The sequence below is a fragment of the Diadema setosum genome, chromosome 10 (assembly GCF_964275005.1).
Source record: "Diadema setosum chromosome 10, eeDiaSeto1, whole genome shotgun sequence".
NCBI classification, from domain to species: domain Eukaryota; kingdom Metazoa; phylum Echinodermata; class Echinoidea; order Diadematoida; family Diadematidae; genus Diadema; species Diadema setosum.
The window spans coordinates 14181301-14194842 of NC_092694.1; the positions used below are offsets into that span (position 1 = coordinate 14181301).

A 13542-nucleotide genomic window follows, 5' to 3' on the forward strand; every position below is an offset into this window, starting at 1 on the left:
ACAATGTCTGATACCAGGGGCCCGTTTCATAAAACTTGTTATCAGTGACAACTGCCACATTTCTATGACAAATTTGCTCTCAGCCAATCGGATGCAAGGATTTCCGTAGCTTGTCACATCTATGACAACTTGTCACTGATGACAAGTTTTATGAAACGGGCCCCTGGAAATACAAAATTCTGAACAGTTCACTTACTCCTCTCTTTCCTCTCCCATTACAACAAAGCAACAACCTCTGTCCACCAGGTTGTCATAAGATTATACAGTGAGCACAAAGAGAGAGAGAAAAAAAAAAAACCCCACACACTCACATACAAACATGCACACACACATACACACACACACACACACACAGAAACAAATGTAATACCAACTTATCATAATGTACAGTATATTCCGCATTCACAAATATCATTTTACCACAAAAGCGGGAAGCCACTTCATTAATTCATCGGTTGATTTGTCACTTTATTCAGATATCGCATAACAGCTGATAGGCCTAAAACTGAGAAGTTCGTGTATATATTTGGTAATGATATCCATTGCAGTATGATTGCATGTAATTATCAAAGTCTCTTCGCCCGAGAAGCAGTAGGACCTGTATGCAACACTCCTTTCGCAATATAACTCACGTCGGGGTATATTCATCACTGTACTCATATAGGCAGTGCCAATGACAGTCATTGTCATCGATTTCTTTTACATCCCTTTAACTTCACAAATCAATGAATAACCAGTGATCCCCCCCCCCCAAAAAAAAAAAAGCGACACAACGAATCATAATATTTATGTGTCATCGCATTTGGGATTACAGCAAAGGCATGCAGGTCACTAGCCTTACTCGAATAAAACCATTAGAAAGTCTACAAATAAGACATTTTAAACCATAATTAAGACCGTCATCATCTTTCTATAGCTCTTGTCCAATTTTGTCCAATTTTTCATTGCCTGTACTCTTGGGTCTCCCTACCTTTACTCATTTCAACTTCTCTACTTTCATTAGAGGAAATTAACGTTCTCCTTGCAATATCTCCTATGGAACGTATAGAAGTTTGTTGGGCGAGTTTTTCAGGTCGCCACTTATTTTATTAGATGACGCTTCCGACACCAGTGTAGCACTGACCGAACTTGGCGGGATGTTTTTATTTGCCATCAGGATAGCGGCTGCTCCTGGAAAAGAAAATGGCAACCAATGAAAAGTTTAAGTGGAAAATAATACCCAATGGGGAAAAAAATGTCTAGAAGAAACTTATGATGAGAGGGCTATAGGTGTGCAATATCAAGACAGAAATTAGTTGTTTTTATGTATAAAGAATAAGAATTGTGATCAGCCAACGAGGATAATGGAAAAAATATGTTTTAATTGTGTGTATGCCTGTTTGCATGTCTAGTATGTGCGTGCAGGAGTGAGTGTCTGTGTTTGTATGATCATATCAGTGTGTGTACGTGTGTATGTATGTTCGTGTATATATATATATATATATATATATATATATATATACATATATAAAGAAATCTGAACTTAACACCTATCTTTTCCAGCAACTTTGTGAGTGATGTGTGACACATCGTGGGAGCAGGGCGCTTTTGAATGTTTCTACAGATAAAAGGCGCTACAACTGTATGTAAAATGCTGCTTCATCATCATTATCACTAACAACATACCAGCAACATGGGGGCAGGCCATGCTCGTTCCGGTCTTGACGGCCGACCCGCTGTCGCTCGAGTGACTCGCGCTTGTGATGGATGTCCCTGGCGCCAGAATGTCCACACAGGTGCCGTAGTTTGAGCTCGAACGCATGGTATCGTCTGACTGCGTGTTGCCCACAGTGATAACCTTATGAAGAAGAGAGAGAGAGAGAGCGAGAGAGACGCAGGTATCATTAGTGATCATTCTTGGTCCGCTCTGCCCTACAGAAAAGAATGTCTCACAGTACATGCAGTATGTTCCAGTGGCGGATCCAGGAGGCGTGTTTTTTTTAGACGGCACAGATTGGGGACCCTATCCCTAAACCTAACCCTAATCCTAATCCTAACCCTAACCATCAAACCCTAACCCTAACCCTAACCCTAACCACAAACCCTAACCCAACGTTTTTCCCATAGGTTTAACACGCGCCATGCCCCAATCTGTGCCGTCTTAAAAAAAAAAAAAAAAAAAAAAAACGCATCCAGGAGGGGGCGCACCGGGCGCTATAGAAAAAAAAAAAAAAAAAAAAAAAAAAAAAACACACACACGATACAGGCGCCAGTATTGACCACCGAACTAAAACATAGTGGAATGCGTGTCCCTATTCCCAACATACACGAGACCGTGCAGCCAAAGCAGACCGTGTTGCGTCGCCATCTTGTTCGGTCAATTTTTCCTTATATGGAGTGCACGCTTAGGCGCGGTCAGACTGGGCCACTGGTACGCGCGCAAGCAAGAGTACGCCGTCCAGTGGCTAGTGATTATGACGTAACAATGCACGTTTGTACATGATAATGGTCTTGCGCTTCGGAGACACAGCCCGCACTCCATATAAGGAAAAATTGACCTAACAAAATGGCGGTGGTAGCAAGTTTTGGTGGCTGCGTATTTCCTGGGTGAACACGCATTCCACTACGTTTTAGTTCGGTGGTATTGACCGATTCGGGTTCGTTGAGGGCAGCAGACATTTTACGGCAGAGCGGGAGTTGATCAACCCGCTCTGTTTTACGGCACAGGGCGCAGTCATAGTGGGTGTATCAGCTGATCCCCCCCCCCCCTGCTCTCCCCCACCCCCGGGCAACATGTTTATCACGCACTTGTAACAAAGGTTCGCGCACTAGCAAGCATTCGCGCACTCAGTACGAGACGCCTATTGGCTAAAGCAGTTTTTCACTCTGCGCGCGTGCTAATGTAGGGAGAGGGGTGGGGGAGTGCGGGGGGGGGGGGGATCGGCTGATACACCCACTATGGCTGCGCCCATGCCAAAAATACACATAGCGCGTCACAGAATCGGTCAATAAACAAGATTGAATGATAGGCGCACCGTGATGTCAGATGTGGTAGATCGTCTATTGGTCAGTAACATATCTGTTTTACATCAAAAACAAATAATAATTGATCACAGTATTTACAGGATTTCTATTGTGTACCTGTTGGAATACAATGCATGATATTGAACAAACTGTTACCAAAGTAACAGAAATCGGAATCGGAAGATTTAAACAAAAAATAAAAAAAATAAATAGCAACAACTTAAAAAACAACATAGAATTAAATCAGTACGGAGGGGAGGGGGAAGGGAACCACGATAGGCGCCAGTAGAAAAAGGATGTTGAAAGCGCACTTAATTTGATTGAAAGTAGAAACCAAAGATAGTAGAGATATAAGATACGAAGGCGCGCGATAAAGATGGACACAAAATGGCTACCCTACATGACGATACAAAAGAGAGCTAAGTACAAACTCAGTACACCTAGGAACATCATTCATTTCCAAAGGTAGTGGTATTCTTATTATCTTAAAAAGATTTAAAAATTATAGTCGTAGCTTTTTTTCGATTAAGGGGATTATTTTGAAGAACGAGATTTTAGAGTAATAAGGGTTATTTCGTGGAGGTAAAAATTTGGCAACAACATGATCTCACAATCAAAAACGATTGATAAACAACAACAACATCTTCAAAGACAGCGCGTCTCAGGCAAAGACACACATCACCTGAGACGCGCTGTCCCTGAAGCCGCTGCTGTTGTTTATCAAGTGTCAAGACAGCGCGTCTCAGGTGATGTGCGTATACGCTTGAGGTCCGCGCGCTGTCTATTTGTTTTGTACAGGAATAGCGCGCACTTTCGTGTCTTATTATAAAGCGTCTTTGGTAGAAACCAAATAACAGCACTAATCATCTTATAATATCAAATAAATTGCTTCAAATATGAAAAGAGGATTGAAGTAGTATACATACTCAAAATACTTCATTATTTTAAGACAAAAATTAACAAGATTCGTTCGGGTTATACGAGATCTCGAGTTAAATAAATGATCCATTTTGTATGTATTGGGTCGTTTAATCAAATAATTCTTAAGATGAAAAGAACGAACATTCAAATAGATAGTGAAATTCATCTCCTAATGACTGTAAATTACAGAGGTTACACAATCTTCTGCTCCAAGGTATATTTAGATAACTTCCAGAGACAACTGGTAAGTGATCACGGTGATGGGTAGAGAATTTTAAATTCAGAGAAAATGATTCCTTCTCTTTTGGGAAGTTCATTTAGATATTTTTCAAAGTGGATGTTTCGTTTGAATATTCTATAAGTTGTGGGATGCGAATTTTCAAATATATTGCAGAAGATAAATTTGGAGTATGTATATCTAAGAGCCTACGTTCAACAGAGTTTTTGACCCATTCACGACTATATGTTTCACGCGTGTCCCACAAACTGCTCATGCTTATATTATCAAGAATCAATTTTATTTTCTTTAACCGGGCTGCAATTGGTAAACATTTCCTTCAAAGAGCATTTTCAATACTATATATACAATTTGTTGGATAATTTGTCATGTCCACTATGAACAAGACTAGATCAAAAGTTAATCATTCTGCTTTGTACATATTGTCTAGTTTGAATCTTCCCAATTCTCCAAGAGCCATGCTCGATGATGGAATGTGGGATGTAACCAATGAGATTTCAGATGTAACGCTTGCCCGCTTGCCACTCATGCGCAGGTTTTGCCTCTCATCAAGTTGAACCATGACTTGATGACGTCATTGGAACCTCGTCTATAGATAAACAGGAGGCATGTTAAGAATTGTGCAATACATCAGGAAAAAAGTAATAGTCTTGGAATTTGTAGTGGCTTGATTAACCATGATCATAACGTGACGTCGCCTACCGCATCAATGTTTCCCGGCACCAGATTGCAGGCGTCGTAACCATTGTTGCCAGAAGATGTGACGACCACCACTCCGTCGTCGATTGCGTTCTCCACTGCATTCGTCAGACTCCAGGAGTTAAGACTCAACGACATGGACGCCACCACATTATCCACGCCACCTCGCTTTTGTTCAGCGACATAGTCCACACCTGTAAGACGAGATCGAACTCTGGTGATTGTTGCAGAACAATGATCATGCATGCACACGAGACTTTCATTCTGTATACCGTAAGTTCTTCCATTCTGTGCAAAGATTGCGTCAGAGAGAATGCAAATATTGCTTTATCTTTTTTTCCCTTCTCACTGAACGTTTTTGAATATTCTAGATGTCTTGTCTACTGACAATAGTAGACCAGTTCTTGTGAAATACCATTTGTATGTACATAATTTATATCTGAATTTCACATTGTTACAGACCTGAAACAACGGCTGAGGTACTGCAGGACCCATAGCAATTGCAAACTTTCACCGCATACACATTTGCCCTTTTAGCGACACCATACTCGGTACCAGCCGCCGTCCCTGCACAGTGAGTTCCGTGCCCATTACAGTCTGAATTCTGTGTGGTTAAGAAAAAAAAAGATAACAACAACAACAACAACAACAACAAAACGGTTGTGTTAATCATTCATGTCTTGGATGGAATTACTTTATTGAAATTGATACCTGCGCTACTCTAGATTTCCCTGTGTATTCTACATTCTTTGAGAGATTATAGTGTATACGATAATGTGTTACCAAATAAAGTTTTTCTAGGCAATATTTTGGGCCATGGGGTCAATCAAGCCTATAAAGTCCAAGGGAGGCACATTGTGCCCCCTACCAGATTTCCATTTGCCACTCCTTTGCCCTTAATCCAATTTCAACCACATTGTTTTGGTGACTTTTCCTAAAATCTTATTGCAAACATTTTGATGTAGAATTTAGCTATATTTGATATTGCTGGTTACCATGGCAACCATAAAATGACAACCATGTCAGTCAGATTTTGCATCTTTTTTCTGTTCCAATTTCAATTAACAATCTCACAGTGTATGAAATGGATACATTTTGGCTGAAATTTGCTGAAGAAGCAAAATGTGAAATAATTATGGTCCTGAAAGGTTTTTCTTATCATTTCCTTTGTTTTTATGTGACAAAGGCATTCAAAAGATTGCCCTTCTATTTCGTGTCATTTTGATTCCTTCACCCAAGTTATGCCTGCCATATCATTAGTTTATCATAATTATTATCAATCTGTAAACTGAAAATTCCAATATTATGCAAATATGAAATGTGATAACTGTACTTGTACCTATCCCAAACATTTCATCATAGGTCTCATAATGTATCTCTTTATGTTGTTGTGAATAGCGCCCATATGTGGTGACATTGAGAAATTTCAACCATAACAAATAATAAGATTCCACTTGCTTATCATTTGTGGCAAATATGAAAATCATTGGTATATAATAAGACATGGGGATGAAGAAATTATACAGAAAAATATTTTTAGCATATTTCCTATGTATTTCTTTATATTTTGAGAAAATTCGAATGTAGGGTCATATAGGGTATGAGTTGGTCTATAAACCTATGTGCCAAATATGACGATGATACATCAAATAATAAAAAAAGTTACATGGGGGGCACATTGTGCCCCCCCCCTCCCCCCTTGGGCCTGGGAAAGGTCAAAATAGCTTGGGCTTAATAGGGTTAAAGGTCAAAATCAAAGGTCAAGTGAAAATGGTAAAATCTATTTCACTTTGTTCTCCATATTTCGGAAATTGCGCAAGGTACATGCATCGTTATATTATGACTCGTAGTGCATATGCGTGTACTGAGTGACAATGATTCTCTAGGGAATCTTGAGCCATGGGGTCAAAGGTCCAGTTAAAATGCTAAAATTCTGCTTTTGAATGCTTGATTGCACTTTTTCTCCGTACCTTGGCGATTGTTGAATGCATACACATAATAAAACTATAGAAACATGTATCACCGTACGATGACTCTGCAGGCAAAGATTTCAGGCATGGGGTCAAAGGTCAAGGGAAAATGTTCAAATGTCACAACTTTTCCCATAGCTTTAAATAGCTCAAAGTATTGTAATAAAAAAAAAAGATGTTACCAACTAGTGATTATTTGAAGAATACTGCGGGCCATGAGGTCAGAGGGCTAGGGTTAAAAGGTCAAGTAAAAGTGTTCAAATATCCGAGTCATCCATCAAAATGAAACCTTTTTCAAGGAAAGTAAACTAAACACTTAGTGCATATATTATGTGATAAAATGTCATTTTTTTTTTGAGGGGGGATCAGTTATGTGTACTTATGCGTAAGAATATTAGTCACCAAAGCGACATTTCTTTCTTTGTTTGAAAGAAAATCTTGCTGTTTTGTATATTTCATGTTTCATATTGTTGTAAGTTCAGTCAGGAAGACTGCACTTACTTTAGTTTTAGCCTTCTTTCTTTCTTTGTCTTAACTTAAGCTTTAGCTTTTACTGCATATCTTAACTACACATGCATAGTATACATATGGGAGTAGAAAAACGCGTGTTTGGAAAACCAGAGATTGAAAGCTCAGGCATAGGACTCACTGTAGAGTCCATGTAGTTTACTGCCCACTTGGCGCGATAGCCGAAGTCATCGTGGGTGACGCGTATACCAGTGTCTACGATGTAGATGTTACCACCCGATCCGGTATCTGCAAAGTGACGGTGATATACATAGATCATGGACATGGATAGATAGATAGATAGATAGATAGATAGATAGATAGATAGATAGATAGATAGATAGATAAATAGATAGATGCATAGATAGATACACACATACATACATACATACATACATACATACATACATACATACAGGGGAGAGAGGGAGGGGGACAGATAGACAAACAGACATAGGCCTACAGGGGAGATCTTGAATAGGGTGCACATTGAACGTGGTACACAAACATTTTTATTTTGATGTTTTGCGCCTCATGCGAAGAAAAAAAAAATGAGTAAAGTAGTAGGCTATTCATTAAGAGCTCCTTCACCTCACTTCACTGAAGAAAACTCTAGAATGCTTGAACTCCATGGAAACCATTACAACATGACCATTACTGACCCAATCAGTTTATACCCACGCGCTGACTGCATTTGTTTTGTTCTATTTTGTTTTGTGGGTGTTTTTTTTTTGTTTTTTGTTTTTTGTTTTGTTTTTTTTTTAGTATCCCGGGCAATGTCGTCATTCATCACTGTAAAGTTTAATAGCCTATATACGCTGTAGAAGAACAACATGTATGTTTCCTCACTCGAGTAATCGTCGTTGCCATCTAAGGGAAGGTTGCGCTGGTTGATGCGATCGGTGCCCCAGCTTTCGGAGTCGATGTATCCCAGTTTATCCTCCTCGACGTAACTCACTCCGGGCAGAGAGCGCACCTATATCAAACAACCATGGAGAGGCTTTGTTTTAAAAGTTTTATAAATCAGAGCTTGACACAGCGTTGGCTCCTGTAAAGTAATTCAATCAATTCAATTCAATCCAATTCAATTTAAATAATTCTATTTCCATATAAAATAATACAAAGCAATATACATAACACTTATACATGAGTACATAATGTTAAGGAACTTTGAATTACATAAGTTTCAACAAAACATGGATACAATATCATAATGATATCAACTTTAGTTTTTACATAAATAAACAGTAAGCAATACAATCCTGTTTTGTAACGCTATGGAAAAGAAGAATTTACAAGCAAAGCATAATAGCTTGTAAAATTTGTGAATTACTCTAGGAGATGAGGGCATCTCAAGATTAGTCAAGGACTCCATGTACATGTATGGACATTTTGTAATGCCTCTGCCTTTCTGTTAAAATGATTATATTCACAAAATTAATAACTTTTACATAACATTGTTTTCAAACTTGTTCGCTTGACTGCTTTGATCAGAGTGAAATAAAGCTTTATGAAATTAATTACCATCGCCACAATATGAAATCAATCAAATGAGATGACTGAAAAGCAACAACATCTGTTTAATAGTGACGCATTGATTACTATTGTAACGTGGTGTCATATGTAGGTAGGTAGGTTTTCTACCATTCACATGGAATAATTTCTGTATTAAAGTAAAATTTTCCCATCAACACATGGATTCCATGACTGTGTGAAGCGAAGTAAAATCCTCAGTGAAATATTGAGGAAAAGCGAGAATTAATGGTTAAAAAAAAAATCATTTCATGTGCGGCACTGTATTGTTTTGTTTAATTGTTTGTTTTCAATGGAAACTGTCCAATGTGTCATGTCCCAATCACAACAATACTAGTAGGGAGCTTTAGATTTTCGTGACGGGGACGTATGGAGGAAGAAAAAATGTTCTGCGCATGCGCAAAATCGCGTATCACAGTCGATCTATTTATAGCTCGCGTCGTCTGAGTTTTCACTACGCGTTCTGGGCTATCTTTATGTCCGCTCAATTCACAACGCAATAGCTACTTTGATGTACCAGGGGTGCCATTTTATCTTTTATAGGTTGCGTCCTAGGAAGCGTCATCTAAAGCTACTTTTCAGCACGACGCCTACCATGCCTACAGAGAGAGAAGAAAGTCTAACACAGTTGTAGTCTCAAACGTCCGCGCCGCAAATCTAAAGCTCCCTAATATTAAAGAAAATACGGAAAGCTTAAATTTTCATTTTCACATCAACATGAAAAGTACAACTTCACTTAACCTGAAGCTTTATGATGGAAAAGGAAGATCAAGTGCTCTTTCGATACTCAAGAAAATCCTATGATTCCAATGCTTTTCTAATAATAAAAAAAAAAAATCAAAATACGTTGTCTTTAAAGCGTCAGACTCTTGTCTGAGGCCAACCAATGTTCAACATTTTATTACGTTTATTTCATAAAATAAACATGAAGTAGCTCTTGCTGTTATTGGCTTCTAAATTATACTCATTCGTTTTGTTTCATAGCCGGCGGAAGGGGGGGGGGGGGCAGGGGGCCTCCCCACTTTTTTGTGCACCATAGAAAGAAATACATAAGGTGTCATAACTTTGGGCCCCCACTTTTTTAACCCATGGAGTACATAAGTGGTACTAAAAAGAAATAGAAATCTTGAAGTGTGAGCGCGGCAACTTTATGCTTTTGCGCTGAAGGCCCTTTTCCTTTTTCTTTTTTTTTTTTTTTTTTTTGCTTGTTAGCTCATGAAACCCGGAAGTGGAAGTGACACACACACACACTTTTGATTAAAACGCTCCTCCGGCCCTGTGTTTTATCACTTTTTCTTTTCTCTCTCCTGCATCATGTTCCATTTCTCATTGAAGAATACCGCTGTAATAATAAACAAACGAAGAAGTAGCGCAGACATCTATAACAGCTGTAGCGATCTGCACTCACACACACACGCACACACACACACACACAGACAAGCACATCCAATGACACTCCAAACTGATATCGTGCGCTTGCGAGATATCTTTGACTGTACATGAACCTTGGACAAAGAAAGGAGAAAGGGAAATAAAATAAAAATAGTCGCGTGATTTCCTAGCAAATATATTTTAAGATTAGAATGGACAAGCGGACAATTACCACGTCCACAGTCTCAGGATCCAGGTCGACAATGACAGCCCTGAGGGCCGTTTTCAGATTCCTGACAAGCTTCGTCCTTCCGATCAGGGCTGAGTCAGTGGAGAAACGGCTGGAAAATGCGTCTACGTCCACGTCGTTCTTCGCGAAATGGACAAAAATGAAATTGAAATACAAAATATACTGAAATTACGTCATATTCTTCTTAAACGATGTAGGCATTTGTGCAAATGAGTGTCTGAGATGTTCCTCCATTCAGCGCACATTACATAGCAATATTGACCCATTTTATGACATATCAAAAACAATAAGAAAGTGCGAAAATCTATCGATAATTTATTGTAGAATTTTTCTTTCATTTCTTTTCCAGAATTATAGTGCTATTCCACAAAATTCCAAGTTGGCTTTAATGATAAAAAATCAGACGAACAAAAAACAACTGTTGAAATTTCATCAAAATCGGACTCTCAGAGTTATGGGCATTTTAATTTTTAAGGTACTCATGTTCTCACAAATCAGTTATCATTTTAGCAATCAAATATTTAAATGGGCAGACGTGATGAGGTTACAACCTCTTATTCTTAACGTGAAAGCAATAAGCATATGTTCCCTTCGCATCGTGGTCTTGTGATAACCTGGCAATAGACACTTTTAGGGAGAAAGGAATTGCCGTTCTTTCACCATCAGATTTTATTATCTCTATGTACAAACCATTCAATGAGAAGCGAGGTGATTACATCGGGTGACGGAGTAAACGTGAAATATGTTCGTTATTCCGAAGATTCACTACTTTGAAATACGCAAAGTCCCTGTACCTACACTTCTTGCGTTAATCCGAAAATTAAAAAAAAAAGGTTGATTAACCAGCGCATTTGTGATGTTATTTCGGAGGTTCCCTATTTCAATAAAGCTTCGTTAATCGGAAAATGAATTATTGTTCGTCGTTTTGAAGGGACTGTATAGTACTGGTTGAGGTGGGGATTCAGGTTTATAGCATTACTACGTGAGATAATGAGAAACCTCTTATGAAATATGAAAGAGCATGTAATCGTAGGAAGGATTCAACATTTATTTGATGATTTTTTTTTTCTCAAATGGTTGAGATATCCAAAAAGTGATAATGATACAAGGCGATAGGTCATGCCTTTTATCAGGATCTCTTTGTTTCTGGATATCTCAGCCATGTCAAAACCGATTTTCAGCAAATAAACATTTGATACCCCTTAGAATTGCATGCTTTTGACATCTCATAGAGTGGTTTCTGAATATCTCGCAAAACGTTAAAAATCCTCACCTCAACCAGAACTGTACACACCCTTTAATCCAAAAATAAAAAAAGGGTTCTTTAATCCAAACAAAAGGGAAGTCAATCAGGAAATTAATTGTGTTCTACTGTACCTTCGAATCTAAAAAGAAAGAAAAAAAGATATTTTTCCTTTTTGGATTAACGGAAATATGAGATAGCGAACCGTATTTCATTTCGGAATTACGAGTCATCGGGGTTTACGCCTTTAGATGGTTGGAATCAAAATACATCCACAAAATTTATAATCCGTATTTTTAACACAGTCTAAATATGGTTGTGTTTTTCCAGATTAAAGAAAGAGAAGCATCAATATTCTGATGATTCCGATGTTATCAATATTTTCGATCTGATGCACTTCCGTAATTACTATGGAAGCGCAGCAGGCATTATTGTTATAAAATATGCCCAGCAATATAAAAGAGTTCTTTCAAGTATATATTACTGTAGTGTCCTATGGCGGCCAAGAAGAAGAAATGTATGGTAACATGATAAACATAGATTACGTATTTGAAATACGACAATATCAGGTTTAAAAAAGAAACAAAACTGGTACACGAAGAAGAGCCTATACACCCCGAAAAACAACTGAGAAAATGATTGGATTTCATCACCAAAGTAAGACAACTAATATGCTTTGTGTTTGCATATGTATCATGAAAAGTATGAATGGAGTTATGATATTGTATAGATTCAAACACGGCGTCGCGGAAGATACACGTCGGCTGACGAGTGTCCTTACAATTATATTGTTACGTTAGAATCATTCAACTGAAAGCCTGCGTTGAACTGGGAGGTCAACGGAATTATACCCAGAGCAAAGCTACATTGAAGTTGGAAACGATAACAATGCAAGCTACATAACATTTTCTGGACGCATGTGTATTTATGTAATAAATCCTAGCCAGAGATACTTTATGACACTCATAGGACCCATTTCAATTTACAGACTATGAAAAAAAAATCTAGAAATAATCTTATACAAAACATTTCAACCAATGATACGACCCCAAATAAAAAGATGTGCATGAAAAATAGGAATAAAACTTTATGATAGAACTCAATGCCATTTTTTCCTATTTCAATCATTCCGATTACCAGAAAACAGTTCTTTTGTAACTTTTTGACGTCCGTTTATCAAAACATACTCTATCCCAATGTCCCTTTGTACATTACAATTTTGATGCAATCACACAATGATTCAAACGAGGAATGTTAATCAGTCTTAATATTGCATCATTGAATGTGAATATCTTTAGAATACTTAGATAAATCCTTAAAAAAAAACCCTCTTCTGCGATACCGTCATGTGGCTCTTTAAAGTTTGTTTGTATTTCGTCATTCTGACTGTTATTGTGCTGCAAAGAAACAACAAAAGACCAACTAAGTCAGTTCTTGTCAGGATTACCTCCAAGACAACGATGTGACGATCGCTGAATTTGTCGGGGTTCCGCAGCAGTGGTGCGAGCGGCCGGCCGCGGGCGCTGGCGGCGCCGATGAGCGCAAGGAGAGCGAGGATGATTTTCGTATTCATCGTTGAGAGATGGGGCAGACGAATGAAGATATTGTCTTGTAACTATGGCTCAAAATGATGTAGTTGGTCAGGCGGTACGGTGGGTGCCTTACGCACACCTGCCAAGGGATGACATCATATGCGCTAATTGGGTAGAACACTTGTCACATACAGACGTGGGCGTGGTCTGTCATGTGATCTGAGAAGCGGTTTTGAACCAGGGAAGGGTGAGACTTGATATTCTCCCCACGTTTA

At 38.5% G+C, this 13542-nt stretch overlaps 1 protein-coding gene across 1 annotated transcript; it reads right to left on the reverse strand.

The window, feature by feature from the left end:
- Positions 1-823: 823 nt before the first annotated feature.
- Positions 824-13311, reverse strand: LOC140234235 (aqualysin-1-like). Its single transcript, XM_072314294.1, has 8 exons — positions 13183-13311; positions 10475-10612; positions 8188-8314; positions 7481-7587; positions 5324-5465; positions 4865-5055; positions 1666-1837; positions 824-1170 (listed from the first exon to the last, which is right to left on the reverse strand). Exons 1-8 carry the CDS (start codon positions 13306-13308, stop codon positions 1034-1036), a joined length of 1140 nt encoding a protein of 379 aa, XP_072170395.1. The 5' UTR covers positions 13309-13311; the 3' UTR covers positions 824-1033.
- Positions 13312-13542: the final 231 nt, after the last annotated feature.

Coding starts and splice junctions, on each gene's coding strand:
- LOC140234235 (XM_072314294.1), bottom strand. CDS start 13,308: ATGAATACGAAAATCATCCTCGCTCTCCTTGCGCTCATCGGCGCCGCC. Junction 10,613..13,182: donor GTCACATCGTTGTCTTGGAG/GTAATCCTGACA, acceptor CATTTCGCGAAG/AACGACGTGGACGTAGACGC. Junction 5,056..5,323: donor TACCTCAGCCGTTGTTTCAG/GTCTGTAACAAT, acceptor CTCGTCTTACAG/GTGTGGACTATGTCGCTGAA.